Source organism: Achroia grisella, unplaced genomic scaffold (genome assembly GCF_030625045.1).
Source record: "Achroia grisella isolate CSIRO2021 unplaced genomic scaffold, CSIRO_AGI_Agris_v1 utg544, whole genome shotgun sequence".
NCBI classification, from domain to species: Eukaryota; Metazoa; Arthropoda; class Insecta; order Lepidoptera; family Pyralidae; genus Achroia; species Achroia grisella.
The window spans coordinates 3,590,198-3,606,422 of NW_026712929.1; the positions used below are offsets into that span (position 1 = coordinate 3,590,198).

Below are 16,225 nucleotides of genomic sequence, written 5' to 3' on the forward strand. Positions count from 1 at the left end.
TTACACAGGAGCAATATTTTAAATAAATAGTTACTGTCATATGTCATAGTAGTCAAAGCTAACTAGTTCCTAAAACAGTTCACGACTCCTTCATTATTATTGTTAGCAAATTGTTTACTTTCATTTGAACGTCGATAAGAAGTTTGTAGGCGCCATTTAAGTTCGTGTACATTGTTAACAAAATTTTAATGTAAAGATACATCTAATGTCTTCATTTTCATTGGTCTATAATCCATCAAGCTGATTTGAACATGTCGCATCAAATAATCTCCTTTAGATATCTACGCCTGAAAAACACTGAACACTAATAAGTTCTGTACAACTTATATTTATTTAAGTAGACGAAATTTGTTTTGGTATCGAGTAATATACCATACAACAGTGGAGGATGATAGGATAAGTATAAAGTCAGGTCGGTTAAGGCAAATATATAGGGCTAATCGCCGCAGTGAATTCATGAGAAGTTATTACATTAGACCGAGAACCTAACGTGGTACATGCTAGCGACAATGGCTCCCATTCTATAATAGTATCAGCGTATAGTACAGATAAGGTAAATTATTGGGCCAAGCTGTAACAACTTTTTGAATTGCAGGCATCGATCCCGCGGGGAAGGATGGCGTTGCGGTGGGGTGGGGACGTACTTCTGAAGGAGGACAGTTACCAGGCATCGTGCAAGAAGTAAGAGTGCCGATACTGAACTTAACGCAATGTCGAAAAACGAAGTATAGAGCTGCCAGGATTACTAGTAACATGGTGAGTAGGCATTTTCTGTCTCTGGGTTCTACAAACAAAACTACATCTACAAATTACGTCACTATTTTCATGATTTTTTTACCACTACCCCTACCCTACCCACTATCCTTATCACAGCTGGTCACATTTGTGAGACTCCCCCCTGCATAGTATGACGTTATATATATTGCAATTTTAATAAATACTAACTGTTATACGCGAATTGTTCGCATGGAATTTAACTATTTTTATTTCATTAAAAGTAAGAAAATATAAGTAGCCATAGTTACTCTTTAAAACCATAGCTGTTTAAGAGCGAAAGTCCCGTCAAAGTATAAACATACAAAGTAAGATTCGAAAAAGTGAAATAAAAGGAAAAAAGCAATGTGAAGGAAAGGAGAGTATTGCGACAGAGAGAGAGAGAGAGAGAGATAAAGTGAGCGGAAAAAATAAGAGAAGGAAGTAGAAAATAACAACTCTAACTACAGGCTGAAGAATAAATAAAAAATTACACAAATATTAAAAATATATTTGCTCCCATATCAATATAATATATTTTGGCACTCATTATGAAGCAGTATAGGTACCTACTATATCTGTATATGGTGGTCAGATCAATAGGTATACTATAAGAGTTGTTTCGAATGTTGACTTAATATTAATTAAAACTAGGCTATATATAGAAGTCTGGTAATTGTAAGGCCACTTATTTCGTATAAAAACATACCTATTCCATGGTCATACGCCAAAGTTGGTGTTGTGTATAATAAGCACGATCGACCTGCATTAACCTAATAATTTTAAGTTAATTAGAATAGTTTACTTAAGAATATTAATAGAAAATCAATAATTAAGTCGTTGTCAATTATTTCTAATAATGGTATAAATGTTAGAAATAGGTATTACTACTATTTTTAATCCAAAACTCTTATATAATTCTAGTAAAATATTTGACAAAATAATAGAATAAAACAAAAAAGAAAGAAAGTGCTGTAACAGATGAAACATAAAAATAATTCGAGTCTATTTCGAGTTCGAATTTATAACAAACATTTTAGTAATAGTAGGTATAAACGCGAAACTTTGTGAATATGGATGAATGGGTGTTTGTTACTTTTTCATACTATTGAAAAATTACTGAATGGATTTTCATGAATACCTAATATATATACTTTACAGTACCTAATGTATGTAGCTTATACATTAGAATAAAGCATTGGCTATAAATTTCATGCGGCTGAAACAGCTAATATAAAATAAAACTGTCAATTATTCTCATTGTAGGTTTAATAATATAAACTTAAAAGTATATTCCTTGTGTTATTTGCAGTTGTGTGCCGGGCGTGCGGGGACTGATTCATGCCAAGGTGATAGTGGCGGCCCGTTGCTCATTCAAAATGGGGGCAAGTTCCAGATCGTAGGTTAGTATCTATGACTTTGTTTAACACAAATTAGAAGGCCGTCTTCTAAAAATGTGAAGTATATAACTATACCTAATAACTAAACCACACTAATTTGATGTCCTTAGTGTTACTCGGGTTTAGCACACCGTCTTACTTCCGATATTCGCAAACTTGATTCCTCGTACGGTACAAACATTCAAGCATATAATTGCTTGTATCGGTCTGGATGTTTTCTGTCTATATTATATAGGTATCTATGTATCTACAAAAAATGTATCTGTGTATTTATATCGGTGTCATCGACGAAATGTCATTAATATCGATACATCATAAAGCGTGATAGATGAATATTAAGTACTGATGTTACAAACAAATCAAACAAATCAAATGTGTGTTTTGAGAATTTTATATGGGTTGTCTAGTGCCAATAAGACCTGCCTAAGCGTTAACTAGTCCCACGGTAGATGGCGCTGTGTGAATGGTCCTGAGATATTTTTCTATTTACCTACTATAAGATAGGCATGTACAGTAGATAACCTATTCAAACTTCTATTACTTTATTTGTGTGATATATTTAAGGACGTAGTGATTTATTTTCCGTCTCTTTTTTTCAGGTATTGTCTCTTGGGGCGTTGGATGCGGTCGGCCAGGGTATCCAGGGGTATACACACGGGTGCCTCGTTACTTAAAGTGGATTAAAGCTAATCTTAACAACAGCTGTCTGTGCGGAAACTAAGTGCCTACATATGATACAACTATTTATGAATGTGTAAATACCTATTCTAAATAATGTAAATCATCGACAAACTAAACGAAAATTGTATTAATAATAATATCCAATCATCTGAGATGCAAGGCAAGGGTTTATGAGAAATAGAAATAACCTAATAAGCATATAATACATTAAAGATTATTAGTAACTTAACTAATTGTTGAAAATATAAATATTAGTAGATTAACATCTAAGTTTAATAATTTGTAACAAAGTTTTTATTTTGTATTTTAGTTTGTAAATGTAAAAATATACTAGACGCGGAATCTCAATGGTGCCAAGTCAAAATGTGTCATAAAGTACCACATGACTTATAAACCTTGTGTAGGTGCAGTAGATAATATATTAGCATCATAAAGTGTATTCTGTATCTATTATGATTATTTTACGTTTGTTGATTCTATTAGTCAGATATTAGTTTTATTTCGTACGATGTTATAATAGTAAACCCGTCGTCGTACGATGGCGGGGCAGCAGCTCCTTGGATGAGAATAGACTTTGGTAATGGGATCACTAGTTCTCATTACTAATGAACCTCATTTATAATTTATCTTGATAACAATCAACCCATAATTTTTTGGTTGGTTGCATAAATTTCATGCATAATTGTGTCCACACGAGGTTAAATATGGAAAATGTCCGGATAACTCCACACAAATATTAACATAGTTTGATGTCTATCGAATATATAGACTGGATATTAAAAAACGATTAGGCTTCAAAGTAAAATGTCATATGTTAATGTTCAAAATAATGTTACTGCGTTCTATAATTCAATTCTTCTACACATTAACGTCTTCTAATAAAAACAAATAGAATTATAAAAACGCTGAATAATAAGTGAAATAATGATTTGCTATGTTATAACGTGTATGTCAAATACACTTTGCTTTAAACTAAAATATGATTTTATATTTGTTAATTGTTTTTGTTATTAAGTAAAGTATTAATAAGTATGTTAAATGATTTTACATCTTTATTAAATTTCATTACGTAAATAATACACATCATCCAATCATCTCATTAATGATATCATATTTACTTTACTTTTAAGTTACCTTGAAGTGATACGTGCGGGATTCTATTTAATATTAGTAATTTAATTGTATCTACAGTCTTTCTTTGAATGAATTTTAAACTTAACTTCTTCAATATCTACAATGACTTTACTGTATGCTAAAAAATATTCCCCATATTAATTATGTGGCCAAGTTAAATATGTACTGTATTAAGTACTCATATAATTGGCGTAGCTTGTTATAGTCGTTTATATTAATCTCGTACATATTGCTTTAAGATTTTGATTAGTTACACGAGTAAGTTAATACGTTACTTCGGTCAGGCCGGTGGTGCAGATTACCATTAGTTTTTTAAGTATTTGTTATCAACTACCTAAGTGTTCAATACGAATTATTTGTATATAAAACGTTAGCTTAAGTTTTATACTAATTTAATTAACAAAATTCTTAGAAATTATATGTTTTATCTAATAACTGCAATATGCTGTTGGGAAACTAATTAAAACTCTGACACAGATGGTAATGTACAATGTACAACGATTTACTTGCTCTACGTTAATTCACTTGTTCTGTCCAGTGCTTATATTTAGATACTACAAAATATTTAGTTCAAGTGCATCAAATTTTGTTTATATGTAAAGGTCTCTCCTAGTTATGGTTTTTTTGGTCAGGTTCTAAGTATTATCGTAGGAAACATTATATTTGTTATATCGAGCAATGCCGTTTCAATTTATTCGCATCTTGTTGCTCTCTCGTTAGCCTCTTCTACTATAATCCCCTATTTTCTGGTTTTTAGATATAATTATGGTTTTAATTACAGTTATGATAATATTACATAGTTTTCGCAATAATATACACAATACATAGTTTTCTTTTGTCGTTTAATCAATAATAATAATAACACTTAAACAATTTAAAAACAGATTATGAAATCAAATAATATAATATATTTGTATTAATATCACAACGAATGAATATATAATTTAGTTATTTGTTAACATAGTAATAGGAACTAATTTATTGTAGTTTTAGGAACAAATCAACGCTCTTTAGGCTACATCTGTGATCGCTATCACGATAAAATATTACGCTATTTGGCGGAAATTTATTGCTTTATTATTTGTATACGTTATTTGTAATTTATCGTTATGACATTTTATTGCGTTTCTAATTCATCTACCTATTTAGGATTACATTTTAAGATTTGCTTTTATATTTTATTGTTACGATGATTTTTTGGTGCTCTAATTTATTAATTTTCTTACTAAAATAAAATATTTAACTTTGATTAACTGATTTGTATTTTTAATACTATTTAATTTATAGTCCTCTTTTAAAATGAAAATAACCTGGGACCTACATGAAAGTAAACCCCATTTATTTAAAAGGAAGAAGCATACATAACTAAATAAAGTATAATAAATAGGCACTTTATTTGTATATGTATGCTTCTTCCTTTTTTATTAATTCATGATGCTGACGACTTACTAGTATATTTGAATATTATGGATATACATAGACATATCACCCATATGTCTGGGCGATATGTCTATGTCCATAATATTGAAAACTGAAAAAAATTGTCATTAATAAATTAATATAGTGTTAGTAATGAGAATATACTTAAAATAGAATAAAAAAATAAAATGTGCATATGTTGATTAGTAAAAGAGCGCAGTCTCCGAATGATCCCAGATCGGAAGACACACTTTAAGGGAGCTAATATTATACACGGAACCCCGTTATCTTCCTAGAAGCCGTTGAAGTCTATGTAAATTTCAAAGTTTCCATAGGAAAATGGTTTCAAGTTGTTCAGCAGATGAAATCCAGTGCATACTTAAAAATAAGTGTAAAGCTAGATATCTATACTTCACACAGTCGAAGTGATACAGTGATTGTCAAGTATTTTCCAATAGCAGTGGCTACGGTTTACGAAAAAGACGAAGAAAGCGGGTAGACAGCATTGTCTGCTAGTAATGATCGTTTACATCCATCACTATCTATAGTAGACCCATGACCAGAATATCTGTAGCAGTGTCGAAATATTAAATAATATTATCATAGAAAATATTTCCATTATATCTTATATATAAAAATAAAAAGACGTTTAAGGAAGTTTTAAGTAATGAGAAAATATGAAGAAATTCAATGGAAAATAGTAAAAATAACAATTTTGTTTTCCCATACAAAATATTCGTTTACAAAAATCCTTTGACATATTTTTTAATACTGAATCGGCACGTATTTCTCGTTCAGCTAGTCTTAATAATATAACAAACGCGAAAGTTTGTAAGTATGGATGTTTGTTACTCTTTCATGCAAGAACTACTGAACGGCTTTTGGTGAAACTTTACAGTAATATAGCTTATGCATTGGAATAACACATAGGTTATATTTTTTATTGAAATTTAACGCGCGTGAAACTGGGGGCACAGTTAGTATTGTATAAAACTTGACATTGGAAGGTAACAAGTTGAATAACAATTGAATATTAATTTGTACTCTTGTTCAATATATTGATTACAAATTAACACATCTAAAAGTAATACGTAGGTAGCTACTTTGATTGGACAAAAAGACGGTGTACCATTGTGACCGTTGGAAAGCGTCACTTTCGCTGGCCACCGAACAACCGGTGGCACCAAAAGGACGTGAGTAGGTACTGCCATCTTGACTCCTTTATTACACAGCTCACTTAAGCACTGTTTCACACGGTAATTTCCAGACAGGTTTCATTTAAGTTTCTTAACATTTTTGTAGCTTTTTATGAGACTATGTTAATTATAATATTTATATGAAAAATCCCAATATGAACTGGCAAAAGAAACAATCAGGTCGCTGCTACACTGCTTTATGAAACAGAAATAAAATTAATTAAACTTCTTATTATAATTTCTAAATTGGTAATCCTCGCATCTAGTATATTTTTGTTCACTATCAGGTTCGTGCTCTACAAGGGTTTCTGATGCTGTCCAGATGTTAAGAGCAGTGTAACAACATCAGACCAAGTTTTTGTCATGGACTCTTCGTGTTGTATGTACCATTTTTTATGTAAACTTGCTGCTTTATACGTATTTTTTTAATGGATAGTATTGGAAAGGTGCCTCCCTCTGCGTTAACGGTTTACGCTGGTGAGGTACCAGTGGATGATGATAAGATGAACATGATGTCAGTAAGGGTATCGTGACAAATCACCAAGAATTTACCATGACGGTTTCCAGTGGGAACCGCGTGAAGGTCAATCGTCAGAATGACCATCACGTACCTATATGATACATTGCCAGTAATGGGGTCAACAGTTCACATTACTAACAATCCCATTCACCCTTCTACCCATGGTGTTACACAGACATATTTTCTTCAAATTTAATAGGAGAGAGCGAGAGTGGGTACATATTTTTGTCTTGAATTCAATGGAATGAAAATATTTATTGATATTCATGATAACTCTTGTAGAATTCATACAAAAAAAGTATATCGATATCACAGCTTATTTTTACAGCAATTAGGGTAAAGAGTGGGTCACGTTAAATTAATATTGAAATATTATTTCATCTATGATATCTAAAAAATAAATATTCGATTTAATCTTGGCAGTTTTTGTGAGATAGATCAGAAAAATATAAGAAGGTACGCGGTAGAAACGCAGGCTTACAAGTGTAATTGATTATGACACTTTCTAAATACAATTACATTGTTAATAGAAAATAAAATACTTATGTAAATTCAGGAACATAATACTGACTCTTTTCATTACAATATGTTCAATAGAGTATTCGAAATTCAAAATGTAATATTTAGAAATAAGAATAAAATCTTTACAAAAGAGATGTTACTACTTTTGATTTAGTTTTAACAAGTTTGATACAATTTCAAGTTTTCTTACCTTTGTCCTACCTCAAAGCCTGTATTATAGAAAAACAATAGTGTATTTAGAGAATGAAACGAATGAATAAGACACGTACCCATAATAAACTCAGTATGTTTAAGTAGGGAGAATCTTCTTCCTTTCTTCTTTCACTGGTACCCTGTTAGCTTACACTATTAGCGCAGGCGAGATTCTCAGAAATAACATTCACTAAGGTAACAAGTTAAATTAAACAGAAATAATTTTAATAGGTACTACGTAATATAAGAATCAACTAAAAACTAAAATGCTGAAATCTACTGAAATAAATGAGAAAGACGGATTATGTTAATAGAGCTTACTCATTTACGTTGCATACGAAAATATCCTATTACATAGATGTATAGTAACTTGTTAGACCGCAAAATAACCTTTTACTTTTCAATTGGCGTAGCGGATAATCAGGTAACCGGCCTTCAAATGCAAAAAGGGACTCTATAAACTATGAATAATGACTTTGTTTTAAGAAATCGGGAATTGTTTAATATCACAGGTACATATATATAGATATTTACAAATAGGAGGAATATCGTTCTGTAATTACTAATCACTTAGGTATTCTTATGTCTATCTAAGATTGTCCAGATAAGCCTTTAAACCTTTTTATTATTTTTAAATAAAGACTCAAAGATGTGAACATGAACCTGTTATGAGTGTTCTGACCTCTACAAACCCATTAATTTACGTCAGAAATCGGTTTAAGGAGGCAACCGCTTAAATCTACCTACTTAAGCCTAAATTATGATAAAAAATAGTAAGGCTAATGGACTAGTTAGTGGAGTTTAGGTATATTGACGTATCCAAATCACGTCCGACGATGGCGGGACTGCGGTCACGACCAAACGCATCTCAGTTTGTGTCCGTTGGTGATAGCGTGCGACAAGTTTAACAACGGTATATGATGCGTTAGCGGTGTGCGGAATTCTAAATTCGAATAATTCTATTTTCACATATATATTTTTAAATATTTTTGAACCCATAGACAATATGTGGAGGTGTTTTTATGTTTTACTGTTTACAATACTGACTTTCACTTGCTCTCAGGTTGGTGTCAAACTCTTTTACTTTCCTTTAATAAGTATATGTAATTTTATGCTGTAATCTGAATAACAGATTAATTAAAATTATACTAAGAGTGTCCTCTCAGTCCTGATACCCATGTATTTGTGCAAAATTTTGTTTCTATTCTAGTCTCTACATTTTATTAAAATATTAAAACTGTAAAAATTACTTTTTTATAAGTTATCTATAATTATGTAGCTATATATAAACACACTTGTGTACATATATAATAGATATCTTGATATTATTCACAGTATTAAGTGTATAATTTTAATTATTGACTCTACAGGTTATTTAACTATGTGAAATAACTTAAAAAGTTATTTTTAGTTGTTTGGAAGAGAAATAGTGTTGATTAAGTTGAATGCTCGAACGTAGATATTTTACAAATTAACTGGTATAAAATAAGTAATCATACCGTTTCACTATTAAGGGTTGGAATGACAAGAGAAGAAAATGTACCAATACCTAACACACGAGAGATAGAGATGTAATATAGAGTTACCACGTAGGTTATCAGCTAATAATCGAATTTGAATCGAAAAAAATTAATACGAAAGTATGATGTAGTGGTTTATGATACTGATTACACCAAAGGAAGATTCAATATTTAAAAAGAAACCTGACTGAGAACTTCTTATATTTCATTTAATATCTAATAATGTAATATAACTTGTTTCACAATTCTGCTTTTCTGGTGTTTTAACCGCCGGCCAAACAGAGGAAGTATTCTTTTTATCATATTACGCGATTCCTTTGCAGATTCTCACTGTAACCGAAAGCGCTTATTCCCAGGCTGGTTCTACAGTATCACTTTGATTTATTCGGAATAGGTTGTATTACTATTGTCATGTAATTGTTAATAAACGGTAATTTTTGGTAATTGATCAAAGGGTAGGTTTTGTTTTGTTTGTTATTGAATGTTTAAGGGAGCAAATTTAGTCATAATCTCTAATATAAACTTTAAACTTCCAATATTTATACAAACTTTCATATTTATTTAAATTATTAGTAAGAAAGTAAGAATTTTATTTCTGCACATAATAGCTGTAATGAATATTATTAAAATCGCATCTTGTTATTATAAAAAGTCAGTATTTTTATCCTGTCGTCTAGTTACAAAGGAGTACTTGTGGAAATAGTAGCAACAAAGTAATTAATTAAGGCTAACATAACACAATGATATAACGGACAATCTTAAAAACATTTTGAATGCGAAATAATTTTAAGATCGATGTAAAATAGATAAATATATAAATGTAACTGGAATGGCAAACAATTTGCTAGCTCACAGGCTGATATCATGGATTTGTATTCTGTAATATAACCATATCTTGTAATATACCATATATATCTTCAAACTGAACATAGCTTACAAAGCAAGGTTTTTCAACATTGTGAAAATATAACAGAAAAACGTACTGAAGACAACTTTGTTAAAACTCTACCTTGGTAAAACATTATGACAAGTTACTGGTAATCTATGTAATTGGAATAATTCGTACAGTAGATTCTACATACATTTCCCATGTTTTATTACCTTGTATATTATTGTAATAATGTAAGCATAAGCTTCATAAAAATGTCACTCCTCTAATACGCACTAATAATTTTGTGATGTAGGTACGTATTTGACTATAGGATCTATGTCATATACATTATTGTGATAGATATTTCACTTAGATTTCTTTTATTATACAGGCTGATGTAGTTCGCGATGCTCGAGGCGTGTTTACGAAAAATTTCTTTGGAGGCGTGTGGGGCAACCGGCCCCCGCTTATGGAATCCAACCTGCCGAAGACAACATGCACCTGCAGTTTGTATTACGTCTTTATGTAATTTTCATGCACTTCTGTCCACTGCTTAAGACAGTGACAGAAGAAAGCACGAAGGTTTTACCGAGGTAGACTCTTTGTCACCTATTCAGTCCTGAAGAAAAATACATTAGGTACAATTAACAACATACTATGACGTGAAAGAAAATACACTCCTACAATCCTTTCACATATTAATGACTGTCTCATGTTACCACTGTGGGATATAGTATTGTTTCCCAGTTATATGATAAAAAAGGATTTCTAAGTCTAAGTTTACGTCTATAGTTTTTTTTTTAAATATTTAATGGTAATAAAATATTCCAGAATGCGGTGAAAGAAACGAGGTGTCCCGCATAGTTGGTGGTGAAGAGGCCGGAACGAATGAATTCCCATGGATAGCCCGATTGACATACTTCAAGAGGTTCTATTGCGGCGGTATGCTCATCAATGACCGATATGTACTCACAGCAGCGCATTGCGTCAAGGGGTGTGTATTTGTGTCTATTTTATAATATAATTAGCTACTCTAACTGGCTACGCATGGATGTACACGTATATATATAAATCTTCCTCTTGAATCACTGTATATATTAAAAAAAATACCACTTCAAAATCCGTTGCGTAGTTTTAAAGATTTAAGCATACATAGGGACGGACAGACGGCGACAGCGACTTTGTAATTACCTTCTACCCGTGACATCTTCCTAGTGGCCATGTTTGTTAGGCCTATGTCTTTTTCAACCTAATTGCTACACATGCCTTTAATTACAAAACAAACTAACTTTATTTCGCATTTGTAATATTAATTAAAACTAACAGCCCAACTTCGATCGAGTTTTAAAAGTTTGTTGGTCTATCAACATACTCAATAAAATCTACACAATTTTGTCTCGACCCTAATCTCAGGAAGAGACAATATTGGTAAGATTGCAATTTCAGAGGAAATAAATGATACTATTGTATCATAATTTGTAACTACTTAAATTGGTGTCAATAAAATATATTATATTATTATATTATATATTATAATTCAAAGACCCTTTTACTATCATTTAGGTTGAGCCGTCAATGATAGAACTAAAAGATAAATCCGCCATTATATATACTTACTTCATTAAATCATTAAATGTTTTACAAACCCACATAACAATATTTGAACACTTTCTTATGTTAGTACCTAAATACAGTTACAGAAATGTAAGTTCGTTTTTGAACATGTGTTCGAGGGATTTTGAATTATTCATAACGTAATGTTGGCTTCAATATATTTAAATTTCACGTCGTTTTGGTCAGCATAGACGCGTGAAGGTGTTGTCCAAGTGTTTGAAGTTCTTAATAGGATATTGACTCTTATAACAAATTGTCCTTGCTTAGTGTGGTCTTATTCGAATATAGTATTTAAAAGTAACATTAAATATTTTAATATGTAGCCAGGTTTTCAATTAATATATTACAACTTTACGATAATTTTACATAGGTTATAAATAAATTGTTTTATATCATAAAATTATTATGTAAATTGATAATAATTTTATTTAATTTTGAAATTAATAATCTATAAATTTCTATTCTATCCTATTCTATTTAATACTCAATATTTATGTTATTCTATAATGTTACCAGTTAACTACAGATGCTTGTATACCTCTTACAAAATTGATCACACACAAATATAGAAAGAATTGTTGTAGTGCAACAATATTTATTTACTTCCATGCTTACAACTATTTTACAGGTCTTAACCTAATATAATAACGTAACTATCAAATATATATTTTATTAATTAATTTCTTATATTTAAACTAATTATACATATAAATATGTGTCTATAAAATTTATAAATAAAATTATCAATTACTTTATTGTTGAGTGTCAAGAAATAGGTATACAAATATCGTTTCATGTATACGTTATATAAAACATCCTAAAATTTCTTAAACACTGTCGTTTTGGAAACTTTTGACTCATTTATTAAAGTCACACAGTTTTTTTCCTATTATTATACTCGTTTACCTAACTATTGTATAATAGGGTTAATAGATACTCATACATTAACCCTATATTGTTAGGTATATTTCACAATATAACTAATATTTGTAATTAAATTATAATTAAACAACCTTTAAAGTAGGTTAATGGAATGATGCGTTAATTATTTCATTAGAATTATTTGCGAGCTACATTCTGTATATGTGTATTTATAACAGGGTTTTCACCGAAATATACGTGAACATTACTACTGCTCAGTTGCATTATGTAGGTATTAAAATTTGGTTGGGTGGTTTGTACCAAACAAACACAGCAGATTATATATCTAACTCCAGTGTATAATCAATTTGACATCTCTATATCGCCCATCACGTCAATAGGCAAATTTTGTGGTGGGGTTAACACAGACTATATTTTATTATTATTCCTGAGGACTAATGTGTCCTCAGGAATTACAATCCTGAGGAACTCTAGACCCTACTTATACTGCCATATCAGACCCTACGAATTGAAATCGGAAAGGAAGTTGCTCTGTGGCTGTATTGTATCGCAATAATTCTCAACTATTTTATATAAAACAGTATATTTTAATTTTAAGGCTATTAAATATTGTTTATTTATAATATTTTTATTGTATCTGGATACACTAACAATATTATTACATAAACTAATGAGGGTAGGTTTAATTTAAATTTAATGCAAGTCGACGCGTACAGATCTAAATATTCAAGTTCACTATAGACTTAACAGTAGATTTTTTAGGGACGATGATGAAATTGTGAACATGTTTGTAGTTATTGCATACAGGCTGGCGCGGATGAAATAATGACGATGATGTTTTTGATCTAGCAGAATAATTTATAGGGAGAACTGCGTGGCGGTCAACCTGACCGGGTACATTTTTCCATTACTAAGAAACTGGTACCCCTCGACAGACAGGGATTTGATCACCCAAGAATGCCATATGAGTGCAAAATATATTCTTTGTCAGAATTTCTGAATTCCAAGTAGTATGAACAAGTACGTTCACCTTCAAACCGGCCCAAAAGCAGGCTCCAAACTTAAAGTTCATTATCCTCAACAATCCATAAATATCAATTGACGCCTTTGGACTGTTTAGTTTAGTTTTTTTACTCAACTACGTCGATTTCTGTAGAAAATATTTTTCACTTCCAAACCAACTTGCATAGTGCTGTTGATGTTTTAAGAAGTATATTAATTCCATTCAGTTCTAATCAACATTTTAATGAGCTTATTTATAGATTTATTACTAATTAATTCATATTTATTATTTTCTAACTAAACCGGTGTATAGGAAATAGTTGAATTAAGTCTAAAATGCTATTAATCTTTCATCCTTTCATCGTCAAGATATTTTACAAAAAAGATCTACATTTTTAAGTAACACTTTTTTACTAAGTTCTATATAGTTGATGCATTTGCATAATAATTTATTGTTAGAAATCAAATATTACTCATAAATATGTCCACTATTTAGCTACTAACCAAATTCACACATTTTGCTAGTGTTTTGCTTCTGTTATTTGATATGGGCTGCTTTTTTAGGGTAACAAAAAATATATGGAAAGAGTTAAATATATTATGACAAATGTAGCAGAATTGTACTTAATAGAAATAGGTGGTAATACATATACAAATGCACTTATTAACATTTAATATATTTTATTTCCAGTTTTATGTGGTTCATGATAAAGGTGACATTTGGAGAGCATAACCGGTGTAATGCAACAACCCGACCAGAGACTAGATTTGTTCTACGCGCAATCGCCAACAAATTCAGTTTGGCAAATTTCGACAACGACATTGCATTGCTGCGACTGAATGAAAGAGTGCCTGTATCTGATGCCATCAAACCGATATGTCTTCCATCCAATGATAGTAAGTATTAATGATATCGATTAGAACACCAGGGGTAGATTTTGTCACACAATCGTCATCATATGTGTCTCTGTGGGTAAGCTAGTTTTTGATTGAAGGGTGAGAAATGGCAGTGAAATTCCAGGTCACAGAACACATATTATCGGGTGGATGGTACACCCAGTTACACAGAAGAATATTAAAATTTATAGTTTTTCATTGTGACATAAAAACTATCTGCTTAATAGAACAAATGAAATGTCGCTTATACAGTCTTAATTTTGTTACGAGTGTTACTGTATAGTTAGTAAGTTCAGAGAGATAAATTTGTTATTATAATTTGTTAAACTATAGAGCCGATACAATCTGTATAATTTAGGTAAAAATTTCTATATCACTTTTTCATGCATCCTTACCAACTATTGCGTTTATAATAATAATTTTCACAATGCCCATTACAATTCACTAAATTTATGCTTTTATATTTAACATTTAAGTTAAGGGAAATCTCGAAATTGCCTGCGGCACTAAAGGTGTTTAAAATATTTACGATTGACAGACAACCTGTACGTTGGTGTGAAAGCGGTCGCTGCTGGGTGGGGGACTCTCACCGAAGAAGGGAAGGTGTCCTGCACGCTTCAAGAAGTCGAGGTGCCCGTCATCAGCAATGCAGAGTGCAAGAATACCAAGTATACTGCTTCGATGATCAGCGACAATATGCTTTGTGCTGGATATCCAAAAACTGGACAGAAGGACTCGTGTCAGGTAAGATTAATAAATTGCAAGAATTTAACCAATTAAGAAAAAAAACTAATTTCCTTAATTACATAAGCAGCAGTAGCAGTAACTTTAGTAACGTTTTGTTACAATAAAATAGTATGAGATTTACATAGTGCTGTGTATTTTGATACATCGCGTCGGCTTCATAAATGTCTGTATATTTTAAGATTTTCCATGCTCGCCAAAAAAAAAAAAAATATTACATATATTTGTCATTCATAATAAAAGATAACATCTTATAAAAAATATACCAGATGCTTTAATAGATATAAGAAACCTGCTTGGCCAATTTTTTAAAATCCATTTCAACGTAATAAGAATGCTGTATGTAAAAAGGAAAAAAAAATCAAATAAATTCAAATTAACTTTTTATTCGATCACTTTCTAACATTTTTTTTTCAGGGTGACAGCGGCGGTCCACTTATAACTGAGAGAAAGTACGACAAACGCTACGAACTAATAGGTAGGTAATGAATATTGATGGATAGGTACATTACACATGTTTCGAGTGTCTTGCTCTTTATCCTTGCGCAAGTTGTACCTTTCACTAGCAACTAATTTAGTTGTACCAAAAATAAACATATTTAGGTATAGTATGGTAAAAAATAATCACACAAAAGTATAAAAAATACTTACTACTACTTTATAAAAGTTTGGAATTTAGAAAAAGAAGCTATTATTATTTCGATCTTTTATTTTAGTGCAATGAAAGAGCAAGCATGTAAGTGTCGTACGTGTAGACTATATCATCATATTACTGTTAAAGAATTGTATAAAAAATGATGGATATAGTACATTAATAAAATATTTTACATCAAATTTAGTAGCGCTTTATAACTAACTGAAATAGGGTGAGATTTAAA

The 16,225-nt window shown here is 30.9% G+C and overlaps 1 protein-coding gene across 1 annotated transcript in view; it reads left to right on the forward strand.

Moving 5' to 3' along the window:
* LOC131847970 (uncharacterized) overlaps nt 1–16,225 on the forward strand; it is a 51,509-nt gene that overhangs the window by 11,002 nt on the left and 24,282 nt on the right. Inside the window, exons 6-14 of the mRNA XM_059197700.1 lie at nt 596–756; nt 2,066–2,156; nt 2,753–2,861; nt 8,721–8,880; nt 10,600–10,714; nt 11,040–11,202; nt 14,398–14,603; nt 15,142–15,347; nt 15,765–15,825. Of these exons, the coding sequence (XP_059053683.1) occupies nt 596–756; nt 2,066–2,156; nt 2,753–2,861; nt 8,721–8,880; nt 10,600–10,714; nt 11,040–11,202; nt 14,398–14,603; nt 15,142–15,347; nt 15,765–15,825 (1,272 nt within the window). The remainder of the gene's footprint in view (nt 1–595; nt 757–2,065; nt 2,157–2,752; nt 2,862–8,720; nt 8,881–10,599; nt 10,715–11,039; nt 11,203–14,397; nt 14,604–15,141; nt 15,348–15,764; nt 15,826–16,225) is intronic.